This window comes from Sinocyclocheilus rhinocerous, unplaced genomic scaffold (genome assembly GCF_001515625.1).
Source record: "Sinocyclocheilus rhinocerous isolate Xijiao unplaced genomic scaffold, SAMN03320098_v1.1 scaffold82, whole genome shotgun sequence".
Lineage (NCBI taxonomy): Eukaryota > Metazoa > Chordata > Actinopteri > Cypriniformes > Cyprinidae > Sinocyclocheilus > Sinocyclocheilus rhinocerous.
The window spans coordinates 1,785,086-1,811,966 of record NW_015644168.1 but is presented as its reverse complement, the minus strand read 5'-3'; the positions used below and the strand labels follow the sequence as shown (position 1 = coordinate 1,811,966).

General features: G+C 35.9%; 1 protein-coding gene across 3 annotated transcripts in view; it reads left to right on the top strand.

The window, feature by feature from the left end:
• The window catches only part of nectin1b (nectin cell adhesion molecule 1b), a 229,683-nt gene that overhangs the window by 156,627 nt on the left and 46,175 nt on the right, over positions 1-26,881 (top strand). For all 3 annotated transcript variants that reach the window (XM_016575742.1, XM_016575743.1, XM_016575745.1), the window contains exon 6: positions 17,213-17,360. In XM_016575742.1, coding sequence (XP_016431228.1) covers positions 17,213-17,360 — 148 coding nt within the window. The remainder of the gene's footprint in view (positions 1-17,212; positions 17,361-26,881) is intronic.

The window sequence follows — 26,881 nt, the reverse complement described above, 5'->3', positions numbered from 1 at the left end:
AAACACATATATATATATATATATATATATATATATATATATATATATTACAGTATATACAGTATATATATAGAAAGCTGTTAAATGGAGTCAGAAATTAAAGCGCTGACCTCTTGATGCTAACCGTGGAGACACTTGGCTCGCAGGAAGAAGCAATTTTGCTAATAAAAAGGGAGAGAGAATCAGAATCTACCTAAGTACTGTGGGTTTCCTGTTTTGAGCTGATACTATAGATGCCCTGAAATTAAAATGCGGCCTGGCATGTTGAGGGAAACGGCATTGCTATAGAGAGGGCTTTGGTGGGGCTGCTCATGAAGGTAGTACTAAAGCAAATGGTACTGAATGAATTGAATTTTCCTCAATCGTATAAAAGCTAACACGTGACCTTGGACCAGGACAGCATTAAGGAGATATCAAAGCCTCTCAAGAACAGGAAATGGGTCTCACCTTGGAACAACTTAAATATCACATGATGTTGTAATATTTTCTCATGGCTTTGTGAATGGTGTTACTATGACAACACTTCATAATAACATGCTTTTATTATTGTGCAGTGCATGAAGGTAACATTCTGCCTGTAACATTTTCATACACTTCTGTTAGTCATAGTAAGCTTGTGTTCACTGCATTTCATTGGCTAAATGCATTTATGTTTCTTGTACATGCTGCCAATGTGCTTTATAGGGTGTGCATATGCCTCTAACAATTCAAAAGCTACACCCTCACCACATGTGTGCAGGTCATTCATATTGAATCAAAATTGGACTAGAAGAGCTGATACTGGTGTGACAGCAACATATGGAGCTAAATACAGTGCAGTATTGAGGAGAAAATAACTAGCTTATTGGTGTGGTAGTGTTTAATTTCACTTTAAAAACAAAACACTCTTTAAATGTCACTGTATTTCCACCAGAACTTATAGAATAATAGCCGAAGAATAGCCGATTAAAATGAGGGAATGATCAGACTTCCAAATCTGATTCGTTGTAGTGAATCGGCTCATTCAAAAGGGTCCTCTCTCTCAAATGTAACTTGTTACATTGGTGAGTCTTAATCATTCTAGTGAACCGGTTCACTCTAAATGCTCCTCTCTCACACATGTAATGTTAGCAAACCCAAATCATTCTTGTGAATGGTTTCATCCTAAATGGAGCTCTCTGGAATTAGAATGTTATTTTTATTCTACAGTAGTAAATCACTAGTTTTTTTTTGTTTTTGTCCACTGGGTTGTCAACTGTCATGCATTAGCTGGGACGTTCCGTATTTTGAGCAAAAACAACAACAAAAGTCCCACAAAACAATAAGTGTGATATTGCTTTAATTCACCTTCTATAGACGATGAAGAGTAGCATGTCTGTAGATATTTTACTAACTCCTGACAATATTCTTGTGCCCCATCAACACAAAGCTCAAAGTTTCATCTTAATGCATTGCTTTAAATTTATTCCAGCTGACTGCATGACAGTTCCTTATGTTCTCCGGCATTTTAATTAGAGCAAAATGTATGTGTGATTTCAGCTGTCACAGAAGTAACATCTATCCAGCCATTGCCAGCCTGACAGAGTGATAATTCAGATGTGCTGACAAATGCAGGGTTTGCTTATATACTCATGACCAGACACACAGGTCTTCGTGTGCACACTGCATACGAATTTTGCCACAGTTTTGACTGTTTAATGTGACATTCTCAATGCAATGAATTTTGACATTTTTGACAGTGTAAGAAATATTCCTTTCAAAGGCAAAACATTAACAACATTATCGAAAGAGCTTGCTTTTTACAATACTTCATGTCACTACAGAATTTAAAAACACAATCAACAGTCAACAGTCTTGGGTCTTACCCAAGATCTCATTGGGTTATATATGCCCCTCAGATGGCGTTGGAGCATTTGAATGACCAAGCAAAGTCGTATTTACAAGTAGGAAACTCAGATTTCTAGATGCCGAGTTGTGACGTTGAAAGGGGGAAATATAATGTAATATATCTACATTCCATAGAGATTTTGTGAGTGGAAGGCAAAGCGGTAGCGAATGGTGTAAATTGAACAATTAGGGCTTGGAATCGATTCCAAAAAATAAAAAAATAAAAAATTTATTTATTGCTTCCAAGGCATTGGGAATCAAGAATTTTTAATCGATTCCATCAAAGGGAATCCACTCCTCTTTAATAGCAATTTTCAGTTGACTAGAGCTGATCATTAATTATCCTCTTGGTCGCTCACTAACGGCAAGTCCCACTTGAATGTATGACATGTCGTAATAACGGACGTCCGACTCGGAGGTACAATCTGACAAGCAACGATTGTAAAGGACCAAAAAAATTGTGTACGTTCGGTTTTAAAAAGAGTACAACCATTCTTGGTATTCCTCTGCTGGCCATCAGGCTTGAATGATACACTCATCTTGAGCTAGTTAGTTGCACCCAGCCTGCTGGAAAGCCTTGGGTTGCCCAGTTTGTGGTATTTTAATGATCTATTATATTTGAAGGATGATTACCTGTAGACAGAGATCTCCTGCTGGTCCTTATCGGACTGACAGGAAACAATGGATATAATGATCTATTTTTGATTGTGTGCCCACATCATAGTGGTCATGCAACTGCTATTTATTTATCCATCTCTGTTTTGTGGGAAGGAATGGGATTTTCATTAGCATTTGAGGTTAAAGTACAGCTTTAATTACAAAAAAAACGTTACTCATTGTGAACAGAAAGCCCCAAAGCACAGTCGGAAACACGCTGCAATTGTGGGTCTTTGTACAGTGTGTGACTGGAACAAAACAAATGGCGTATGAATGCCTTCATACTAAAAAAACTTGTAAAAGAAACATTTCTGACATTATTAGAAGCCCTACCGTCTCGTAACAAGGTATAACAGCTGGGTGGTTCTTTTATTGCGATTTATTTGTTTATGGGCCGCAAAGAGGCTGAATGGCCTCAGGTGCTTCTCCCCTCGTACCAGAGGATTCAGGAGCCAATAATGTGCCCGGATTTGTCTTAATAAACACATTCCAGGTGTTAGCAATTTGTCCTTAATAAAGTGTTGCCTTCTGCAGAGTAGCGAAGAACAACTATCAGAAACAATCACAGTCGCTCTCCCAGGAGGCAGCGTGTAGGGCTGAGACCGAAAGGGTCGGATGGATGACACGGTCAGGACGAGGCAGAATGTCTTACTCCATGGAGTGGGAAAACAGCAGTGGAAAACAGGATGACATCAAGATTTTGTGGTTCTGAAGGAGACAGGCTTGAAAACGTGTAACTTTAATGAGAGTGTGGATTTAGCATGGGGTGGGCGGGAGCGGGGTGAACGAGGAGGGAAGGATCTGCAGACGCATTAAGTGGCGCTCTGAGTTGGCAGCAAATAACACAGATTTATGAACTTCATTAAACCACAGTTCTGTTTCTTTATTGGGGCCTGTGGTATTTGGCCCACATGGAAAAAAACAAAACAAGGGGAAATAAAAAAGCAGCAATGCTACTCTGCATAAATTGCTTGCAGATCTTCTCCATACCCACATGATTCCTCACCCATGTTTTTTTGTTTTTCTCTCTCTCGAGACGATTCTGTTTTTGATGGAGTTGTCTCAGTGTCTTGGCACCAGGAGTGTGAGGTTGTAATAACATACCCATCACTGTAGTCTTTGGAAGGAACAGGTGGCTATCATTGGCAGATGTATTCTCTTTTCATTGCCATGATGGCATGAGTCAGTTACTAAACTTTCAGTCTGTTCTCTTGAAAGGTGCCCAGAAACTCTGGAATGAGGCATGGCGAAGCCATTGGTTCAGTGTTTTGCGGTAAGCAGAGGAGACGAACACCAGGTTCAGCCTTCGGAAACCAATTCGGGCCAGCGGGAGCATTTTCCGTCTGAGATGTGCATAGTGCAGTATTAAAAGCTTCGAAAAAGCTGTTTTGTCTAATGTGCACCGCATTAATGCAGATGGGAGTGTGTGTCTCTACACATTTAGCACATTTTCAGATGCATCCTTCTATTTGTTGGTGCATCAATTGAAGAGAGCCAGAAAGGGAGTGCAAAAACTGAGGATAGAAACTATATGTGGTTGTGTTTGTATAGACTCTTGAACATGTTATAAAAGTTAAAAGCACCTAACCCTAGTATAGTAGAAGAGCTGCTTATAATAGTTTATTCAAAAATGAAAATTTGCTTTAAATCTATTCACCCTCATTGCCATCCAATATGTAGATGAGTTTGTTCTTACTTTGGAACAGATTTAAATAAATGTTGCATTACATCACTTGCTCATCAATGGATTCTCTGCAGTGGATGGGTGCCAGAATGTTCAGGTGTTCAGAATGAGAGTCCAAATAGCTACTAACAAGATCACAATAATCCACAAGTAATCCACACGACTCCAGTCAATCAATTAATGTCTTGTGAAGTGAAAAGCTCCATGACAAGGCATTTTAACTTTATATGGCCATAATCCATAATAATAAAACTAAATTCAATTCAAGTTTATTTGTATAGCTTCTTTATACGATACAAATCGTTGCAAAGCAACTTTACAGAAAATTAAGTTTCTACAATATTTAGTAGTAGCTTATCAGTGGCAACTGTCAGTTTATGTACATATGGCAGAAATGTACGGAAAAATCAATTAAAGACGTAATGAAACAGATGATGAACACTATTAACATCAATTAATATTTGATGAAATCAAACTTATAGCAAAGTTTGGTAGTTCTGTATGTTGTTTCAGGGTTGGCATCATCTGAGGTCCTCTGAGGGGTTGGCATCATCTCTTCTCATAATAATATTGAGAAGTGGTTCTTCTGCTACAGGTAACAACTCTTTCAGTAATTTAGTGGGTACAGGATCTAACAGGCATGTTTTTGGTTTAGATGCAGTGATAAGTTTATTTCACTCTTCCTGTCCTATAGTTGTAAAGTTTATCTTTTGGTGCGATGAATGAAGCTGAAGTATTAGACGCTGTAGAATCTACATTTGATATTGTATTTCTGATGTTATCTATTTTATCAGTGAAGAAATTCATAAAGTCATTACTGTTAAACTGTGAGAGAATATTTAGATCTGAGAATAATGCTTTCTCCAGTGAAAAAAGTCCATCCCCTGTTGTCCTCTCACATTACAATCCACACATGTATATATATATATATATATATATAATGTATGTATAACTGTTTTGGATTGTTTTTGCTTGTAAACAGTGTTTTTTTCTGTGCATTTTTCTCTTCTGATTTAGATTAGATGACTTTTTCACTAGAGAAAGCCACATATGGATAGAGGACTCATATTTTAGCTGAAAGCAATGGTTTTATGATAAAAATGTCTTAAGGATGGATTTGTTTATTGCAAACACACAGCTTTTTACTTCAAAATATGTTAATTTATGGACTGGCGTGGTGTGGATTACTTGTGGATTATTGAGATGTTTTTTAAAGCTGTTTGGACTCTCATTCTGATGGCACCCATTCACTGCGAGGGTCCGTTGGTGAGCAATTGATGTAATGCTAAATTTCTCCAAATCTGTTCTAAAGAAACAAACTAATCTACTGTACATCTTTTATGACCTGAGGGTGAGCAAATTTGTCTTTCTTAATATTTTCAAGGACATTTGGATTTCTATGCATGGACAAAAATGAGAACACGTTAGTGAGAGAATCAGTAGCTGAACCTGTTTCCATTGAAAACTACTAGCATGCCAGTCATGGTGACAGACTGTTAGTCAGTTGGAAGAGGTCTGGTCCAGGTGGGCCAAGCTGATTTCAGGGCCTCTTATTTTAATGCGCGACTCATACTGCAATGTGTGACTAACATGTTACAGCGGAGTCTTGCCACTTTGAACTTTTGAAAGATCTTAACACAAGGGTAAAAGGCCAAGATGGAAAATACCCAGCTGAAGGGTGACAGAGCTCTTTACATAGCAATTGAAATGCCTTTCGCCTCTCATTTTCTCACCAAAGGCATATGCTCTGCATGAGATGTACTGACAAGGAAGCGTGCCTGATAATTCAAGATGTTTGCATGCATGTAGTGCCAATTCTTAACATGAACTGACACAGAGTCTTAAGATGTACAATAGCATTCCATAACCTTGTGAGCTGCCATCCTATACAGCTTTTTAAGATACCATAAAGGCACACTAGATGGGATGCAGATGGAAACATAACTATGCCATCTTTTGGTCCCATTTTAAGGCAGCTTAGCATGTATTCTTAATGTCAAGATAGTTATTTGTATGTAACATTCATAGGTGCAAAAACTTTTTTTTTTTTTTTGTACAACTGGGTAGATGCTAAAACGTACAATATGGACATACTGGCTAGGGTGACCATATATCCACTTTTTCCCAGACATGTTCCGGCTGGGATTTCTAAGTTGCCTAAAATATCTGAATTGTGGCTTTGTTTTCCTATTGTTTTCATACTTGCTGAAGGTAATGACTGAAAAGGATTTTGACCAATAACATGTAGGCATTGTACGTAATTTGAGGTGTGATAGAAGGTCCGATCTACAGAGAATGGTCAAAGCTATGCAAATATGTGTACATATAATAAAGGATATACTGAAAAACGTAACAGATGCACAAGTTTAGTATTGTAGGCTATAGACCAAACGACGATGTGTTGCATTTGTCATGCTCACTGGCAGCATACTATAGTTTAGTGTGGGGTACAGAGTAAAATTTTAGCAGTTAATAGCTCATCACTGTGAAGAAATTTTAACCTTATCCACTCCATGAGCACTCTGACTTCCTGGCAAAAAACAAACAAAAAAAAAACAGTTATTATATGTGTCCCATATTTCTGTCGACTGAAACTATATAGCCATATCATTAATTATGAAATAATCATTATTTTGATTCATTTATTTATTTTCACAAAACTGGCCAAACGGGTTTGCAAAACAGTCTGAATCAATTCATATTTGTTTTTGTGTCAGTTTTAAAAGCTGTCTAGACACATCTTCATTCTGCTCACCCTTTGATCTCATTGATGTTTTTTTTTTTGTTGTTTTTTTTTTACATGAGCATATATTGAATAATAATAATAATAATAAAAAATCCCCTCTGTGCATGCCCTCATATGAAATCCTGCAGACGCCCCTGACGTTTATAATTACTTTTGGTGCATCTGTAGTGTATTTTATGGTCTAAAATGATTACATAAATTTGATTTATTTTAAGATATTAAAGTGTAGTCTTGTTTAAGACTATGTAATCCTTTGAAGCATGCTGGCACCAGAAGTCACACAGAACAAAATTAAATGTATAATTTAAAATTAAGTTAATGAGTCAACTGCTTTTAATGAATGCTATTGAAAATAGAATCTAATTTCTTATACATACAATAAAATCAAACAATATGTAACCAATATGTTAATATTTGCACAACTGTAAAAGTTGTTCATACTTAAACTTCAAATCTGGACCTCGAGAAGTCAATGACTACTGTCAGCTGTTTGGTTACTAACATTCTTCAAAATATCTGATTTTGATGACAGAATTTTCATTCATTCATTCATTCATTCATTCATTCAAAATGTTTCTTTAGGCAAATGTACCTGACCTGTATGTGTGCTAGAAATGCATATGAATACTCATGAGAATGTTGCCATTTCAGTAAGGATAATAATTTAGAAGGCAGCTGCCTATGTAGACAGTATCAAGCAAGGCCGCTCACTAGGTTTTGGAAAAGGGCAAATATGTTATTCATTAGGGACCCAACGGAAAAAAAAGTGGTTGCCCATGATTTTCTCATTATGCTCGTAATAACAGATACATTACTAAACAGGAAATTATGTTTATGTCAAACCATATGATATCATCAATAATCAATTACAACTTGAAGTGGTCACAAACAGGAACACATTGCTAACCAGAAGTGAATTCCATGTAGTGCATTGGGCTGGAGAATGACGGCAGAATTAATAACGCAGAAAGTTCAAATGATAAACAAATGCAAATCTGCATGGCCCAGCCCTTGCTCCCCTCGGAGAACTGTGACCAGCACTGAGGCCTGTATCGCTCTGAAGGGGAAGGAGCCTGCTGTGACCATCATGCATTAATATAACAGCCTTCCTCCCTTGATCCAGCCACGATGAAATCTGATTCTTCTCAGCATGATATAAGATACAGAGCACAAGTTCACATCTGCAGAGTGAGAAACTGATATGTCATGTGGCGTCTGGAAGCTGGATCTCACATTCACGTCTGGCACACTGTGTGTGGTACATGAAAGTGCCGTTAGAGGAACGTTTAACTTTTAATAAACTGTTCGTATTGTGTTGAAGTTCCCTGGGTTGCTTATACTTGTATACAGAAATGGCAACTGTGGAACAAGACTAAGTATGAGTCTAACATTCACTAGCAGTGATATTCAAGCACTATTGCAGTACCATGGTGGTATCAAACAGTAATTTTCTACAGTACAAGTGCTTTATGAATAGTATACCATGGTATTTGCATGACCCTAAGGTGCCATTGTTATTTTAGAATACTGTTTTAATGTAAACATAAACTATATAGTATGGAAGCATGTTTCTGCCACTAAATAAATAAAATAAAATAAAATAAAAAATAAAATAAAATTAAATAAAATAAAATAAAATAAAATAAAATTAAATTAAATTAAATTAAAATAAAGAAATTGCAACTTTTATCTCACAATTCTCACTTCCTATATGGCACTAGAGATCAGTTTTTGTTCCAAGGAGCTCAGACCACCCTGAGCGAAGATATTATGGTTTCTGTAAACATTCATATAATTTTGTCACATGACATTCACTAGAATATAACAAGAATGTAACAATGAACACTGTATATGATGTATATACCATTGATTGTTAACTTACAAAGGACCTTACATGACAAAATGTTAAGGATCTGAGGCCATGGAGCTGCTCAGGGGGGCTGCATTAGCGCCACTGACAGGTGATGGAGGTATCTGCCACCCAGGAGGAGGCTGCATCACTAATCATCAAGGTCGTATCCAGGAGGGGCAGAGACATCACTCTGCTGACAGGGACGCTACAGGTCTATATGTGGGTGGATTCTCTGCTCTCATTGAAAATCAATGACAATTTTTCACTTTCTGAGACAGAACAGAAGTGGCATTTCTATATTTTTTCTTAAATGCAGTGATTTATAAGAAAACAAATATTTGGTTACTTAGGTGGGTTTCAAATATTTCCGCTTATTTATAAAGCTTTTTGGGGGCTTCAGCTTGGCTTGAAAGCAGAGACTGGGAATATTGTTAAAGCCTGAGGCCCTATGATTTCTACCACGTGGAAAATGCAAATGGAATCATGGAAATATAATGTAAACAAATAAATCAGAAGTAGAGCTATACACTTAATAATACTACAATATAGTCTGTGAATATTAACCTAAAATAAATAAATTCTCAATCGACATGTAACGCTCGTGGTGTTCTCAGTGTCTGCCATCTCAATACATGATGACATGAACACATTTCATCTCCAGAGCTGCTCTGAGTGTCATTTTATGAGCATTTCATCTTTTCATTTGATGAAAGTATTGTTAGATACACAGAAACTTAAAAGTCTTTATTACAAGCTGCCAAAATAAAAGTTTGGTTTAACTTGAATAATTATGACTGAAATAAATAACAGTAAAATATCCTTCTCAAAGTAATAATAACAATACTATTTAAACAATCTTCTTCTTCTTTCTTTCTTTTTTATGTTTTAAGGAATATCACTCAAAGTCACTGTTTAATTCAAACAGTAAACTATGGTAAATTATACTGGTTTATTGTAAACTTGCTTGCCAGAAAAAAAAACAAAAAAAACATTTAATTTGATTGCATTTTAAAATACTAATCAAATTGTTAATGTTTTGATCATTCCTTACCATTATAATATATATATATATATTTTTATTATTATTATAATTTTTTATCTTTTTTAAATTATGAAATTAAAACAGACAACATAATTTCTGGGAACAAATATAAAATACATTTCATAGGGCATTATTATTTTTCAAATTGTAATTAATTATTAAATTATAAAAATGTTATGAGTTCAATTTATTAGACATACTATTTAATTATTATTATTTAAATCATTAAGACGGAATCCAGAAATATTTAAAAGGTAAACACATAATTTTTTTAATTTATTTTGGGGCAAAAAATAAATAAATAAATAAATAAACAACTAAAGCAGATTTTATAGGGCCCTACTATACACAAAAGAGCATTTATTCACATCAAACCATAAAAGTTTTATTGAACTTTTAAAAATGTGGAAGAATTGCAAAGTGTTTTCCCGAAATGCCATTAAAGTTCATCAGATCCTCTCATGTGGTAACTCAACTGTGATCCCCCTAAATGGACTTTCTATTGTTGTCGCGTGGCCACAAATGTCAAAACAAATAGAATTTTCAATTAGTTTGCTCACAGAGCACCTTAACTGAGCAATCATAGCAGAAAGGCTGTCAAATGCTGCCCCTGTGATTCTTCTTTTACGATCCACAAACAGGCTGTCATGCTTTTGGAGACGGGTGGGAGACCGCTGCTCTGGCCTGCCAGCTCGTCCGCCTGTTGAAAGTTTATAGTGCATTACAAACCTATTGATCACAGCTCTGGGCAGGCCTGCTGCTCTTACAACAGAAAAGAGCCTGTTGTCTGTAATGCAGTTCCACTGATAGGGCATTATTTAACTCCAACATAATTAAATGGCCTTTACCGCACGCTATCACAACAACTAAAGAATAATATCGAGTCCCTGGGGTTTGGCCTTAAAGGATCAGCTAGCAAAGTGATTGCGGTGTCGTTCCTACTGCCGTGAACTTTATGCGCTGATTAGAAAAGTTAAGTCCGATGTGCCTTCCCAGAGGAAAGTTTTATTGCTCAGAGGTTGCTCTTTCATGGCTGAAAAGACTTGATGGAGTTCTCTGTTATGCATTTAAGCATCTCAGATCTCATATTATTTAAGAATCTCAGATGTTTCTCCTAAAATGCCAAGAAATAAATGGTGAAGAGCTCATAGTATGTATGACTACATTGTTGAATGTATGGTTAAAAAAGAGATAAGCACCAGAAATGAGCATCATGTCGGTAACCCTCTTATGGGACGTTCCTTATCTGGTACAATATAAAACAGGGAATCTCATAAAAAAAAGGTCTCTTTAATATTTCAGTCTTCAAACCTGAAGTACAGGTGTTCCATAATCCAGTTCCTTGGGCATGATCATCAGCAATTTAAGCAAAGAAAGGATCATACCTTAAAGTTTAAATGGAAAAAGTTGACTCTAAAATATGTTTTAATATATCCTGCGTTCCCTCTCCCAGCAATGCATTTCAAAGTTTAATTGAATCTTCCAGCATGCATGGCTTTACTACTGTAACACCGTCCTGCAGGGGCTAATTGAATTTCCTTCTGTATGCTTAGCTATACATTTTGAGAACTGGATCGATTTTTCCATCCCTCATGGAGCTAGGTCTTGAACAAGGTGATTAATAAAAATTGCTGTAACAAAGCCTTGCTCCAACTTTTGCCATGATGACAGAATTATTTCAGCCTTCTGGGCCACGGCTGTACAACTCTGTACGTAACTGGACTTTAGTGATAGGCTCCAATCCATGAAAGGAAAATTGCATTTGAACCTTTTCTTGTCCTCATTGTGTGTTTGTGTTATGTAACACAAAATTGTATCTGACTGCTGCATTAAGGCAATGGAAAGCAGGCCCAAAGGGCAACTACAGTTATGGAAATAAAACTCATAGCAGAAAGCCCTTTCTTCTTTTCTCTCTAACATGCGACGCCTTTCTCCTTATTGTCACACGTACTTCTAATTTGTTATGCACCTTTTCTCAATATGTTGTCTTAAAATGATCTGCAGATTAGCGACACTTTGAATAAAGAATAAAAATGCAAAAATTTGGAAATGTATTTAAAATAAAATGAACGAATGAATGAATCAATAAATCAATATTTGATTGTTTTTTTTTTTCTTTCTCAGAAACTTCAGTAGCAGGGTTGAATGTTCGAGCTTGACAAAAACAATACATTTGTAATTATTTATTTTCCCATCATGCTGTTGAAAGGTTTTTTTCTGCAACCGATCAGAATCAAGCATTCAGAACATACATATGTAATCACAGTTTTCACAGTGTTTTATGGTTTTGATTGTTGAATTAAGTTGAGATCTGTGAAGAACATCAAGACCTATGAAGTACAGTAGGACAGACACAAATGACCATTTTAAGAGGGGATACAGACTTTTGATATGTTTAAAACTCTACTTTCCATGCTTGGTTAATGTTATGCAATAGTTTATCTAACATATCTAAAAGGTCTCGCAACAAAAACTTGCTTTCTGCCTCCAACGCTTTTAAAAATATCCAAGGAACACCAACCCTACTTGTGAAAAGTGGAAGTTTTCTGCACGTTATTTTGTATTATATTGATAATTCAGCATTAATTAATTTCATCATTCCAAACAGCTTTTGATTTCAGAGGTTCTGATTGGCTACTCGGTGGGACACTCCCAATATATTAGCAGAGAAAGACCAAATATCTTCTCTCTGCAGTGTAGCTATCTGAGGCTTCCACAAGTACGGTTTACACATTTTTAAAATATATAATATAATATCAGCCATGAAATGACCATGCAATGTAGAGCGTTATCAAATGTCTGTATATTTAATGGTCATTTTTGGTCTGTGTCTTTTAAAAATATCAGAGGAACACCAATGTGTAGTATACTTGTGAAAATTTTTCTCGCCGTTTGGAGGTTTAAACACCATGACTTCCAAATAGACTGCAGAAAGCACAGCGCCTGAGGTCAGCGAGGGCCCCAAAAGCAGTTGTCCCGAAGTGACATGTAATTGCCTACACTGTCCACGCTGAGTGTCAAGCACAAAGTGAGAGCGGTGTGGGGCGGTTTACAGGTGTGGAGGCTTGCGCTGCCATTGTTCGCCGTTATGTGAAGTGGTGCTCTGAATGTCCGTCATTGTGCTCTAGAGAGAGTCAGCCAAGCGATCAGAGGCTGTCGGGGGGAAAAAATCACCCCTGGGACAGAAGCTTCGTCCTGTCAGGAGAGACAGTCATGGTCAGATAATAATGAAGACATCATGGGGGCTATAGATAGGTGGCTTACTCAGTAGAGTCTTGAAAGTGTTTAGAGATTCTCACAGCACTATGGGAGAAGCCGTTGATTCCGCCCTAGGTTTGCTAAGTTTTGCTTATTGAGGTTGGCAGACTCTGTTTGAGGACGGAATCCTAATGCTGCTCTGCCATTCAATTCGGGATCTCTGGAAGTGAGTCTGAGCCATTGCGCCTTGGTGTTTGATGGAGTACTCAGCAGTTAAAGATTCATGAGAATGCATTATTCTGTTTTCTGCCCGTCTTTCTAGTACTATTGAATCAGCGAGAATACATACGCTTTTTTGACATGGATGAAACTTTATACATCAGTGTTCATAATCTTGGATCAGCCAGTGATTGAGGATTAGAGTTTAATGAAAAATACTGATTGATGCAAGGATAGATCCACCCTTTCTTAGCAACAATGATAGTTATATAATTATATCACATATCATTTTTTCGTATCACATTATTAGGACATACCAATTACTTGTTAAAAAGGAGTAAAAACTATTTTCTGGACACTTAATATCAGATCCAAATGTCTTTCTTGGCTTCTACCCCAGACTTACAAAGAGAAATACACTTCAACTGAAGTCTTACATTTGAAACCAATATAGTTTGAACTCCCAGAGGAAATACAAATTACAAACGAGATCTCTTTAATATTTAATATGTATTTAACTAATAATTTTTTTCTAGACAGCAATGAGAATAAATACAAAGCAAACAGAGGCTCAAGTGTCTCACTTCCAAGTTTTTTCTACACCCCAATAATCCCATGTTTCTCCTCTAGAGTTTCAGAATAGATATAAATAATATCTCAAACTGTGCTCAGATTTGCCAAGATAACAAACTCTGCAATCAAAAGTCAAAGACATCAATATTAACTCCAGTATTTCTCATCAAATTAATACTGTGTTATCCATTTGAATTTTATACTGTAGCTATGTCAAAATGTCTCTTTTAGCTTCAGTTAGTAACTAGACTTGCAAAGGGAAATTCACTTAAACTGCAGTCTTACAGTCCAAACCAATAGTGTTTGAACTCCCATAGGATATACACATACAAATGAGATCTCTTTAATATTTCAATTACTTCTTCTAGACAGCAATGAGATTAAATAGAGAACAAATGGAGATCGTTTTATTCTAAAGTTTCAGAATAGATATCAATAATGTCTCAAACTGTGCTCAGATTTGCCAAGATACCAAGTTCTGCAATCAAAAGTCAAAGATACCAATATGAACTCTCATCAAATGAATACTTTGCTATCCATTTTAATTTATAGCTATGCCTAAATGTCGCTCTTAGCTTGAGTTAATAACTAGACTTGCAAAGAGAAATTAACTTCAACTGCAGTCTTACATTTCAAACCAGTAGAGTTAGAACTCCCACAGGAAATAGAAATTACAAATGAGATCTCTTCAGTATCTGAGTTGTTTCTTCTAGACAGCAATGTGATTAAATAGAGAAACACAAATGTCCTACTTCTCAGTTTTTTCATCTTTCAGAAAAAAAAACACCTAATTAATCCCACATTTTTTTTCTTCTAGAGTTTCAAAATTATGTCAAACTGTGCTCCGATTTTGAAATACTCCAGTATTTCTCGTCAAATTCTTCCAGTGCAACCATTTCAATTGTATAGCTCTCTATACTTGTTCTCTGTCCAAACGTCTCTCATTTGCATCCATTTTTTATTTCCCTTAATGAATTTTATCAAAAGCAGACAAAGCTGATATTTCAATGAAACAGCTGAGACCTCCATAAAGTCTTTCAAACTATGAAAGATCAACCACTGTGCAATAAAACATCCCTGGCTGTAAAAGCACTTGTATGTAAATCAATCAAACAAGCAAATCGATCAAACTCGGCACTAAGTATATGACAGCACAATCTCCTAGAAAGCCATGGAAGCACAAAAAAATCTTGCAAAACCAGCCAGAACGCCATCAAACAGCAGAATTAAATGTTATTTATGACATGAGCGTTAGAAAAATAGCACCGAAGCCACAAAGAGCTCTCGCTTATTGTGTTCAGTTATATTACATTTCTTGGCCTGGTTCCTGTCGACAATAATTCTGTCATCTGCTGTATTTAGTGATTAAATCTAAGTGTTGCACGTCTGAGCATAATTTGGATGGGTAGTCTAGTCTATGCAGACGAGTTATGACAAGTGACTGATTGTAGCACATATGGTGCCACCGTAAACGCTCTCACCCCCTGCTGGCCATCAGTCACACTGCACCAGTTTTATGAGATACCCCTGACAATGGAATCGGTTGCCATGTTGACATTTGCTGCCAACATTGACTGTTTTTGACACAAACTAGAGGCCAATCATAAAGTCAGCAACAGCTGCCGCAGTCTTCAGAACATATTTGCCCCAATTGTCTGCCAAAAAACTCCAGTGGCTTAACACCCACGAGCAGCTGCTCAGTTGGGTTACATGCGAGAATGTGCTTTTGCTGGAATGCATTATGTCTGATTGTTTTTGCTGGCATTTTTGCATAAATATTAACATCTAAAATTATAGTGCTCTCATAAGGAGCAGCTAAGTTCATGCACTTTTGCAGACCCCACATACTAAAAAAAAAAAATTTATAAAAATGAATGCATAAACGAAACGATTCTTTTAGCAGATTTTGTACAATATTTATGTGGTTGGTTGACTGCAGTCCTAAAACAACATTAGTTACTTAGGTAAACGTTAACAATTCAATCTAGCAAGAAGCTAATATTATTAGCCTGTGGAGATCACTGCACTGTGGCTTTTGTGTTTCCAGGCTGAATTTCATCTGCTGAAATACGAAGGAAACTGCTGCTTTCAGCCCTGATGCAAGGATTACAGAAGAAACCTCTTTACCTTCACACCTCAAAAGTATTGATTAAAATTCACACATATATTTGCTCACAGTTTCAAAGGTTGTGAGAATGTAGCCTCTCGCAACCTTTGAGACAGACTTAAAGTGTTGTGTTGACCTTGCGTTGTTAATGCACAGGTACAACTGACAATGCTTTTTAAAAAAGAGCATCATCCGTAAGGAGTCAAGTTGTTGTTGTGTTTTGTTGCTGCCTGCGTTAGTTTGTATGGATAACCAGTTAAAGGTCAGAATCAGACCAGAAGATTAAAACCAGAATTTTTCGCCTAAAAAAGATGATGATCCCATCATGATCCCATGATGCTTTGTACATTTTAGTTCAGTTCCTGAATTTGAATTGATATAGCAACCAGGAACTAGAACTGAAATTCAAATCTGCATTAAAATGAATTAAAATTCTAAGAAATTATTTTTTTTTTTTTTTTTTTTTGACCTTGTAATTTTTGGAGTGCCAAATCCAATTCTCTTTTTCAATAAGCCATTACACTCAGATCTATGTCAAATAATGGAAGAAAAGATTTGTCGCTACTTTCATTTTTCATTGCTGTGCTTCTAACACTGCTATCATCCTTTTTAAAGGGACCCCAAATGTAAAATTTCCTCACCATTTACTTACCCTCATGTCGTTCCAAACTTGTATGAATGTCTTTCTTCTGCTGTACACCAAAGAAGATAGTTCCACAGTATCTTTACTCTTTCTTTCTTTCTTTCTTTCTTTCTTTCTTTCTTTCTTTCCCCATACTATGGAAGTCAATGGGGACCAGCAAATTATTTTACGCTCAACACAAGCAAGAAACCCATACAGGTTTGGAACAACATAAGGGTATATAATGCCAGCATGTTCATTTTAGATGAACTGTCCCTTTAAGCTCTGACATCAACCATCATGTCTCTTAAAAAAAAAAAAAAACACTGACTGGAATCCTGGTTCTAAAGTGAAACCTGTTGTCAATAGTAGGCCTAATTGTTGATTAAATAATGCAAATAATGAGGAAAAGATGCAAACAATTAAATAGAAAAGAATTCTTGATCCCACACTGCGTTTACTTCACGCTGACTTAACATGCAGGAATGAAGCAGTGCAAACACAGTGATGTTTTGATTATCTGTGGTCAGCTAGTGCTGTGTCAGCCTGCAAACTCTTATTTGTGATTCAGAATCGTTGATTGTTTAATCGTGGTGGGATGAATCAGGCACAATTCATAATGCTCTTTCTTTCTCTTCTCCTGCAGAAAAGCCGATGCCACAGGGGCCTACTGGCGGTATTTTTGGCATCTTGGGAGTTGTGGTGGTGGCCGGTCTGATTGTAGGAGTGGTGGCAACAATATGTATGGTGTACAGGAGAGGACAGAAGCCCCGCACAGAAACAGACAACGATCTGTAAGTACTTCACTCACAGGTGACATTGATTGTGGGCCCTTTTTTCCATGGCCACTTTATGAAATCGCTAACAGCAGGAACCAATCTACAGTAACACAGCGGAAGCACTGAACAGAAGTTTCATCTTGTTTATGGGGTTTCAGTGAAATCATAAAGCAAAATGCAAACAAATCTCTTGCTGCAAACAATGCAAGCATATTTAATATTTCACTCTAAAATTGTGAAATATTGTAAAAAAAAAAAAAAACGCAATATATTGCGGTTGTGATCTATATCCACTGACATACAGCTGCAATCCTGGTTGACAAAAATGGTAAAAGTGATAATAAAAATAAAAATAAAAATGTATTTTAAATTATTTGTGGATAACCATAATAATGAGTTTTTATTAATGCTACCTGCTTTTGAAGGTTGGAGAAAGAGGTGATTGAAACGGTAATGCAGAGCCTGTCATTGTCATTAAGAAGAGGCTGTTTCTGAAAGTATTACTCTGCATCATCCCATCATTTTGCTGGGCTTCTAGTTACCTTACTGAAAGAACAACTTTCAATACTTTGGGGTCATCACACTTAAAATATCCAGAAAAGAAGCATTTATGAATGCATCTCTCTTTTTTCTGTCAGTGGATGCACTTGAATGCTTAAGAGCATGTTACCTATTTGTTAAAGAGGTTTCCTGATTGCTATGTAGGCCTGATTTGTCCATTTCTCAGTTTGAGAGACAGGTGTTTCAATCAGGGCTGATTGCAGGAGGCACATCAGATTAGCACCAGAGCCTGTCAAATCCCAAAGCATGGCAAATAAACAGAACACTTGACAGTCAACGGTTTGAAGCGCACACTTCACAAAACTCAGGGCTACATGGGAACTCAGAAAAGACCGAAACTTTGGCCCTGATGATCTATGGTGATTGCGGGCATCTATAGTTGAGAAGGCTATTTGTTAGAAATGAATAATGATGAGCTATAGCATTCTGGACCACGTTTTCTAGAAGCATTATAAGCCTATAAGTAGATTGTAGAAACAATTGTACAAATTATCTTAGACTGTTTCCCAAATTGCAATTGCAACTGTAATTGCAACAAGATACTCTTGTTTAAACTGCAAAAATAAATAAGATAATAAATATAGATTGTTTTCTTGTTGTATGAATAAATGTAACCAAGTGAGGTTTACACTTAAATCAAGGGGGGATTCATTTGGGAAAATGGCAAGAAAAAAATGTCATATTTCTTTTCATAAGAAATATGAAAAGAAGAAGAAAATAATTTTATGCAGTTGTGTCAGTTTATCTTAAAAGTACCAATCAAGATACAATTACATTGTTTGTGGTAAATAATTTTATCAGATGTATCACTCTGTCTTTAATAGGTAAATTTGCAATATTTCACATTCTTACAGTATGTAAGGTATCAATGTTATGACAGCAGATATTGAGTGATAGTTGATCAGCAATATGTGTATCATGTAACACTGACTTCTGACCTGATGTGGTCCTAGGTAACTCAGTCCTGACAATGTTGCTCTAATTTGTGAAGCCGAGACTGCTGAAACGTATTGCACAGGACTTGCAACCAGTTTCCAGCTAAGCTCCCTCTGAGATCCTTCCCAGAATGCTCCGTGAACAGGCCAAAATTCAATGTGGCCACTGCCCTCATATAAAATATAAACGCTGGGAGATGAATGTGAGGACATATGGCTTTCTTTCTCTGCCATACGGAGATGTGGACTCACACACCCTGACTGCTTCCAGAACGGGTCCTATTAGCAACTTCTTTAGTCATGCTTCAGTTCAAAAACACTGAAACATAGGTATTAATATCACTTTCAACCCACATTGAGTCACTTGGATCAGTAAATCAGCATATTGCCGTTTATCCCCATTTAACATGTGATATTTAAAGTTAGTGTAATCTGTCCTTCTGAGAGGGTAATTAATCCCTCACAGGAGAGTGTTGGCTTCTGTCCTTCATGGGAAAATCGCCCTGGCAAACCAGTGTGAGGGTGCATGAAATCTGGCACAGTATCCACCTGAGTTCTTAATTACCTCAGAGATGAAATTATGATGCTCATTTGAGAGACTCTCACAAAATCCATGCCATTTCGTTTTTATGTTTTGAAAGCTTGATATTTGAGTTTGCAAGCAGGTCTAAGCATCAGTTGGAACAGTGGTCTGTATTATTATTATTATTATTAAACAATATTTTAACAAACCTGCTACACTGCTTATTAATATTTGAAAACCTTTTTTTTCCCCCTGCCAAATCAAACAACATATAACATCATGTGGTTTTAAGCAAAATCTAAGATAACGACCTTGTAAGGTAAGTAAAAGCGTAATATGGTGCAGCTTCAGAAAAATGTGATACTATTTATGATTTAATAATTCATGATTTTCATAAAATCCATATGATAGCAATTATTATAAATATTAAACATTATAAATATAAATGATTCAATTTATAGCAATAGCAAATGCACTAAACATGCCATTTTTTCTTTCTTGTTTTCTCGTGATCACAACTTATTTTTCTTGTGATCTCGACAAAACTAAAGCTGTTTCGGAACTTGAGATGGAAGCTGCAACTTTATTGCCGAGCCGACGTGAATCAAACACCAGTCTGCACTTACAAGACGGAATATTTCTCGTAATTTGTGTAATGAAAAAACAGCTTTTTTTATGTCGAGAAAATAACTTTTTTTTAATTCGAAATCACAAGAAAATTTTATCATAAAAAAAAAAAATTTATATGCAAAAAAATAATGCAAGGCTTATAGTATGGCTTCAATACTTGTAAAACATACGTCAATAATCATTGTTTTATTTACAGCTTCGCAATTTTTTTTTTTAAACAGTGTGTAGTGTAGGCTGTTTGTTTGCTTTCTCTTTCCGCCCCTCTGTGATTTACTCAGGATGCCTTATTTTTCCCTCCTATATGTAATTTATTTTGTTTTGTTTTTTGTCATGACTGTCGTTATTTCATACCCCACAAGTATTGTTTTTTTTTTTTTTTTTTAGAAATTAATATCTTAAGTCATTTTGCTTCTCAAGTATATATTATGAATTAAGAATGTTTAGATATTTGTACTGGAAAACAAGACAACATACTAAAGATGTTTTTTTTTTCTTTATTATTTTCGCAGTGCATAACCGGGAACCCAAAAGTCAGATTCATTCATTCATTCATTCATTCATTCATTCATTCACTCACTCACTTACTTACTTTGTGTTAATTTGGGCTTCCATTGATTTGTAATCATGGAATTACTGGAGAAAATGACAGCATCATCCAAATCTACAAGTCCTCCTGTTTAATTTGATGTGGAGTGACATAATGATTATTTGAAATACATTTAATTACCACCATAAATGATAATCCAATGCTCATGTTAAAGGATAAATTGTAGATTTATAAACTAGTTTAGTTTGTATCAGATAAATCAAGGAATTATATCAAAGTTTGAGACATGAGGTGCAAAAAAAAGCACAGACAAGTAGATAGCCGGAGATGAAGAAAGGCCTAAATGATGTGCGCAAGCTACAAAGTTGAACTTTTTGAAGTGTGCACTTTCATCATGCACTCTTTTGATGAAAAGTTATTTGTGTTACAATCATTCCTCAAGAGGATTCTCATCTAGTTTTACTTCTAAACTAAAACTACTTTACACTGACTCACACTGCAAACTCTGCTCAATATGCTAAAACTCCCTAACCTCCATTGGTCCCTTTTCTCTCCCTGTGTTGCCTGCAAGCATGTTTCTGTCTGCATGTCCAGAATATGAGTCTCTGGTGAACAGTGGTCCTCATCTAGTGCTGCGTGTTGCTGGTGTTTCAGTGATAGTAGAGCTGTCGTATCTGTGCTTGTCTATGTTTGTAATTCTATTAGGAACAGTTTTGACTACATGCGATATTAAAAAATGAAACTTTCTCATATTATTATTCAAACACTGCTGAAGTAGATTTTGGCATTTTGGTGTAATGGTGGGTAAAATGTAGTATTGGAGACAATATAGAGAAAGTAAAAGCTGTACACACTAAATAGATTAATAATATAATATAATATAATATAATATTACCCACTCTGCAAACTCGGCTCAATATGCTAAAGCACGTCTTCCTAACCTCCGTTTGTCCCTTTTCTCTCCCTGTGTTGCCTGCAAGCATGTTTCTGTCTGCATGTCCAGAATATGAGTCTCTGGTGAACAGTGGTCCTCATCTAGTGCTGCGTGTTGCTGGTGTTTCAGTGATGCGATATACATTACCAGTTTCCCATACATTGATTTATTTGTGGCGTTTGACTTCGTTGAATAAACATGAGAACATGAGAACTGCACGTTTCAAAATCAAAACACGTTGCGGGTGTTTTATATGAATGTATCTCTGAAGGGAAAGTTTCTTCAGAAAAGTTCCGATGGCATTTTCAATTTATCTGATAAAGAAACGTTCATGAGCGGAGCTGATTTGATTACAGCTGTTACCGTGGAAACCGCTGTTTCTACCGCTCTCAAAGCGCCTCCTGCTGGCAGACAATCAGTTTGCATTTTCAATAATAAGCCCGTCTCCAGCAACATGTTTTTGTGGTTGCTCTTTTTTTGCAGAGCACTTTTCATGCTCTTTATACATACTCTTCTAAAGCACATTTGTTTCAATCTATAAGAATAATCAGCCTACACTACCAGTCAAAAGTTTTTGAACTAAAATTTGTAATGTTTTTTTTTTTTTAAGAATTCTCTTCTGCTCACTTTAAATTGATCAAAAGTGATGATAAAGACATTTATAATGTTACAAATGATTTCTATTTCAGATAAATGCTGTTCTTCTGAAATGTCTATTCATCAAATAAACCTGAAAAAAATCTACTCAGCTGTTTTCAACATATTAATAAATGATTTTTGAGCAGCAAATCAGAATATTAGAATGATTTCTGAAGGATCATGTGACTGGAGTAATGATGCTAAAAATATAGCTTTGAAATCACAGGAATTAAAAACATTAAAAATCTTACTGTTCAAAAACTTTTGACTGGTAGTGTATGTTAGCCTATAGTTTGAAGTTAAATATATTAATATTAGTTAGGTGAGTCTGAGACGATTATTTGACAGTGATTTCACATTTCTTGTTTGTATGAAGGCTAAATACAAATAAAAGGTGAACATGTTTTTTTTTGTTTTTTTCTAAAATTTTATATGAGGTGTCATAGACTTGGCAAATTCATTTTTCATAAGTTTGTATGCACAGACATCTGTTGTGGGCGTTCTTGGCAGTTTTTACGAGGCTTTTTTTAATAGTGTTCATATCGATATCGGAATTATATCGTATCGACAGAAATGAAGAAATATACTGTGATATAAATTTTGGCCATATCGTCCAGTCCTACAATGGAGTCGTTTTGAAATCAAGGAGTCACGACAAAGAGTCTGGTAACAGGGACATCTATAAGAGTATGTGAACTCAGTGCCTCTTGATGCCTTTAATATGATGTGTGTCAGAAATAGTCAATTCCAATAATTCTCAGTTCTCACGGAGGCCTAAATGACACATAACGGTTGGTCGCTGATCATGAAGAACGCTGCTGGCAGTTCAAGGAGTCAATCACTGTGATTCAATTCTCAATGGATGGGCAGTCTGTGAAAACAGATAAAGGCACAATGCAATAAAGCATAATTTCTACCCCTAGGGATGAGTTTGTGATAATAATTCATTTTATGTTGACACAGAGGTATGTAATCGATGCAATCTATTTCCTTGATTCTAAATGTGTTCCTGTGTACGATAATAATGTGGCACTATTTGATTTTTGAGAGCAGTTTGGCCCATAAGTGGGCTGGTATTGACTTCTGACAACCAGAGCTGAAGTGATATTAAAGGCTGTGCTGCAACAATTTAACTTCCGTGCACTAGCAGAAAGCATGTTACAGTGACAGGGCAATGACAGGGTTGATTATAAGCCAAAGACAACCATATGGATCGGCTACGGGTTTTCTTGAAGAGACTTCACAGCACCTGAAATTTGCTGCATCTCAGCAACTAAGTGATTTAGCTTAAATACATTTAAATATATGTTCATGCATATTGTCTATCTATCTATCTATCTGGATAGATAGATAGATAGATAGATAGATAGATAGATAGATAGATAGATAATTTAGTCTGGGCCTGGTCTGGACACATAATAAGATCCTAAATGTCATTTCCTCACTCTTTTAACAGTAATTCTGAATCAGAGCGGATCCTATCTGAGACAAAGACCAGCAAATCATTGGCTCCTCCATATCAGATTGCGTTTCCCTTGTTGCACAATTAGAAGTGTCATTAGCATTTAAATTACCAAATAAGATTGTGATCAACAGAGATCAATGAAGGTGCTGGAGACTGGCCTCACTTCACATCCTGCCCATTGAGATCTGGACCCGAAATCATAAAGAAACACAAGATAAACTCGGATTCAGTGACAGGCCAGGTCACAGCTCTGATGGTAAAAAAAAAAAAAAAAGACATCATATTTAACTTCACATCCTGCCCATTGAGATCTGGACCCGAAATCATAAAGAAACACAAGATAAACTCGGATTCAGTGACAGGCCAGGTCACAGCTCTGATGGTAAAAAAAAAAAAAAGACATCATATTTAAACCTTCTCTTCTTCTCTACGGATTTAGGCGGCATCTCTCGACTGATAGCCTCACTTCCTTTGTCAGAGGATTCCAGAAAGTAATTTTCCTTCTTTTTTTCTGTCTCTTCCCCTTCTTCCTAAGTCTTTCTCATAGATTACTCTTTTCAGAGCAGGGATTAGCTATGTTTTTCTCTCTATCCCTGTCAAATCTCCCATCTTAAGCTGCCCTGAGCCTTTCGTGGCCGACAGACCATGGAGAAGGGCAGGTCGTGAAGGTGGCCAGACATCCTCATAAAAACCTGCACTCTTATGTTTCCTGCCAACAATGGCTACATCACCGTTCATGCGGGTTCAAGTATTTGGATGTACCAGTCAACCTGAAGGCCTGCTCATGTCAGAATAATTGTAATCCTACCTAATTGATTCAAATCTGCATTAGACACAGTCTAAGAATGCATAGTTGTTAACCTCCAAGAACTTGCCTAACATCATAATGCACACCAAAAATATGTTTAGAAAGAGAGAGAGAGATGCTAAAAAAACATAACTATAGGGAATTTCTGTCCCTTCATATTGGCTAAAATATGGAGAAACTGTGGATATCATAAAAATTGGGTCCATTTTGAAATTTGAACTAAAATGACAAATGGGGTCAAGATCTAGCTGACTAAATTTATATTGAACTGGTATATCCAAAACAAACAGACAAACAAAAAATGGGGCATGACATTTTTAATGATTCTGCAGGTTACATCAGTAGGTGGCGGAAAGTGGCTGATATTTAAATCATTTGTTCAACAGATTTGTTCACACACAAAAAAAACAAAAAACGATTTGTTCTGTAAAAAAATTAGTGACTGGATTTATGAGTAACTAGTTGAATAATTACTTCAAATGATTTGTTCAAAACAGATTCAATCATAAAGGAAACAAATGAATTTTTAATTGAGTTGTTAATTAACCCACTTAACCTTTTCATTCAAAAAGAAAGTTTCTCAAAGACACGCATTGGTTCTGCTTTGTTTGGGGAAAAAAAATTATAATAATTGGCAGAGTAACTGATCATATTGGGTCTAAAATTGGAGTTACTTAACCTTAACTTCTTGTTTAAAAAAAAAAAAAAAAAAAAAAAGAAGCTATTTCACACTCGTAGTCTTGCTGTCTTTCTGAATTTCAGCACAGATGTCTTACCTCCAGTGGCATTCAGATGGTAAATAATATTGTGTGCAAATGTGCATGTGCGTGTATGACAGCAATTGCTTACATTATGCACCATATTAAATATCGATTGAAATCATACAAATGTTACATTTCTGGAAATATTATTTGTGCTGTATGAACTACTTTCAATTTTCAATTTCCATTTTTAATTCTGCTTCCAAGAATTCATATTTCAAGTTCAGAAAATTGATTGCAATGCTGAAGCTTGATAAATACATGTAAATAATCAAGGTCAATGATAATCAAATAAAGTGATGAAATTAAGTCTTCGCCTGGCAGGGGATTTTTTCTTTTTTCTTTTTTTTTTTCATAAGAAATGCTGATAAAAGGCATAATTTGGCTTGTTTACGCCTTTACCATGGTGTGAAGTGTGCAGGTTTTTTTTTTCCAAATAGATTGTGTGTGTGTGTGTGTGTGTGTGTTTATTTGTTTGTTATCTGTGTGACTTAATTACTTCGAAGTGTCATAAAGCCTATAATGATTTTTCTTTTAGGTGATGGCAAACCAACTCTTCTTTACCATTTTGTGCAGTTAATTCCATTTTATTTAAAGTAGTGTTAAGTGTAATTGTCTCCATTCATCAGATATAAGACTGTTAGAGTATGGTGTGCTATTTAAACCAATGCAGTTGAAATGCAACAGACCTGATTTCACTGGGAGGAAACGTGAGTTATTTTCCACTTGCTGTGTCTTTTTTTCCTGGTGGATGTTAGTAGCCAAATCAATTGTTCAGCACTGTGATTCATACCTGGTACACATTTGAATTAAAGCACTATTCTGTGTCTCTGCCTAATACCCAATAAGGAAAAAAAGGTAAACCACTGTGGTACCTCATAAATCTAATTGGATCAATAATTACATCAATTTTCTCTATAGAGCAAGCGCATTGAATTCAAAATTGGATCAAAGAGGGAGTGATCTTTTTCTATGAAAAGAGAAGCTGGAAAGGAGGAAGTTTCTGAATTATTTAGCTGCCTTTCATTATTTTGCCCCTTTGAAGAAAGATAATGGTGCATCTGGAAGTGACGCTGTCTGTCAAGGCTTATCTCTCTGCAAGTCTGTTTCTCTCTCTCACCCACAAAAACATACTTTCTAGCTGTTCCAAAACCTAGTGAGCTACCTACCTAGACAGCATTTTAAATGAACTGTTGACTACAGAATAAAATCGATCATATCCGTATGACTTTTTTTTTCCTTCTGTGGAACATTGAGGAATATTCTGGTTATTCCTATCAAAATAATGAAAGTGAATAAGAACTGAGGCTGTGAAAGCTCCAAAATGACTATAAAGTACCATAAAAGTGGTCCAGATGACTCACAGGGGTATATCTCAAGGCTTCCAAAGACTTTGTGAAACAGACTGACATCTTGTCATTCAATTTGGTCACCCCACCCATTAAAATGAATAGAAAATAATTCATTTTTATTTTTATTCATAAATTTTTGTGTCTTTTCTGTTTCATGGGGGAAAAAAATAAAATCCTACTTTTTTTTTTTTGGTGTGAACTATTCCCTTAAGAATTCTTAGGCACATTTTGGGGAAGTTACAGTAAATATACTAATAATTTAATGTAGATAAACTACAGTCATATTATTTTTATATTGAACTTTTCAGCTGACATGATTAAACTTGAACAGATGCTTGAAAACTTGAACAGGAAAAAATGAATAAATAAATAAATAAATAA